At 36.7% G+C, this 2,149-nt stretch overlaps 1 protein-coding gene across 1 annotated transcript; it reads left to right on the top strand.

The window, feature by feature from the left end:
• Window positions 1-231: 231 nt before the first annotated feature.
• Window positions 232-1,436, top strand: SARC_14738 (hypothetical protein; the record flags this gene model as incomplete). The annotated part of the gene is made up of 2 exons (XM_014291129.1): window positions 232-363; window positions 1,308-1,436. Coding segments are annotated over 2 exons (261 nt in total), but the record flags the coding sequence as incomplete, so codon positions are not given.
• Between the last annotated feature and the right edge of the window lie 713 nt (window positions 1,437-2,149).

Here is a 2,149-nt window from a genome sequence, read left to right on the forward strand (position 1 = left end):
GTATAGTATATATATATATATTATATATATATATATATATATATATATATTATATATATACATATATACATATATACATATATATATTATATATATATATATATATATGCATGTATGTATGTATATGTATAAGTCATAATATATCTGTATATACACTTTTTTTGGTTACATCTCCTTCACTGCATACTTCATACCCATCTCCTTTATATCCTCTGAACCCACCCACAGGCCATGTTAGTTGAGCGGTTTACCACCTACCACCGCAGGAGCTATGTCTGCAAGGCAGGTGTAGGAGACGTTCTGATTGGTGCAGCGGCCTCCATAGCTGACATGAACGGTGTTCCTAAAGTGTCACATATCAAGGTACTAGAGTTATTATAGGGTTTTATGTTTCAATTGATGCTCGTGTGTGTTTTAGGTTTTAATTGATGCTCGGGTGTGTATGTGAGGTGTGTATGTGAGTGCATATGTGTGTATGTGAGGTGTATTTTCTTGACATAGATTGTGTATAAGTGAGTGTGGTTAGAAAAACCATCTCAATGCATTTGTCGTATGTGCGGGTGGTAGTCTTCGGTGTATGTGAATAAGGAAGTTATACGTTATCCGCATAGGGCAAGCACTGATACTTGCTATTCCGGTTTAGGTGGATATGGAAGTTACTATGTATGTCGCTATGTATGTTACTATGTAAGTTGCTATGTATGTTGCTATGTATGTTATATGGTGTCCACATAGAGCAAGCACTCTTGTATCTCGGCTGCTGGTGTCAACACTGTGCGTGATAAAGTACTCGGCATCGTCCAAGAAGTACTCGGCATCGTCCAAGAAGTACTCGGCATCGTCCAAGCATATGAACGAGTCTCTGTATAGTATTCATAATGTTACAATTTTTAAACCACTTCCTGACCCTAAAACCCTAAAACAGCTCATCATCCAATATATGGGGAGGTTTGTTGCCTGTGGAGTGTCTATAACCTTACGATATCTTTTGTATTACAATTGTACGATTTAAAGCGGTAGTGCGAACACTACGCTTAAAAAGTACATACCACACACCTTTACTTGTGGCCTTGGCTATGGAGTTAACCATACGAAATCAAAGGCACTCTGTCGCGAATCACAAAAAGATGATGTATTCAAGTTCATGTGTACAAGAATACATAATATATATATAGATATATATATATATATATATATAAATAGATATATATTAATTTATATTATTATATATATAATATTTATAATATTTATAATATTTATACATGTATCTGCACATCATATACGATATACTATACCCCTGCTTACAGGACAAGCTCGTGGAGATGACGCACATGAACGAAACCATCTATGCCACTGGCATTGCTGCATCTCATCAGGGCTATGCTACGGCCTCGGGCGCGTATATCGCCGACGACATGCTTGCTAACGTCTGCAAAGTGTGTGTTTCGCAGTGTGTGTTTCGTTGTGTGTATAAGTGTGTGTTTAAGTTGTGTGAGAATGTATTCCAGAAGTGTCTTTGGTAATGTGTTTGAAGGTGCGTGTGTGGTGACGGTATGAGTATTCTTACATGGGTGTGTTGTATTGTGTGCTTTGTGTATGTGTTGGGGGGAGATGTATTGGGCTGTGGATAAGACTCAATCCTAGTAGCAGTCCAAAGTCGTACTATGAGGGTGTTCTGTTTTCCAATTGGGACAAGTCAATTTGTTTGTATATTAAATAGGTGCGGTTCTGGGTGCGAATTACGTGCTGGTTCTGTATATTGAGCGTGTTCCATGAAGGTAGATGGCTCTACCTGTTGGTTATATGCGTGGGTCTTTTGAGTGTGCATGCCGCGATTTTCTTAGATATCAATTGATTGGCAGCTAAAGATGTGTATTTATAGCGTACATCCATTAATATTCATTGAATGGGAAATATAACTACGTATATTACCACCTATATACATATATATGCTTGGAATGGCAGATATATATATATATGTATATTACCACCTCCTTACATATATATGCATTGAATGGCAGATATATATATATATATTGCCACCTCCGTACATATATATCTACTGAATGGCAAATATAGATATGTATATTGCCACCTACATACATATATATCTATTGAATGGCAGTTAAAGATATGTATATTACCACTT

The sequence above is a fragment of the Sphaeroforma arctica genome (genome assembly GCF_001186125.1).
Source record: "Sphaeroforma arctica JP610 unplaced genomic scaffold supercont1.5037, whole genome shotgun sequence".
Lineage (NCBI taxonomy): Eukaryota > Ichthyosporea > Ichthyophonida > Sphaeroforma > Sphaeroforma arctica.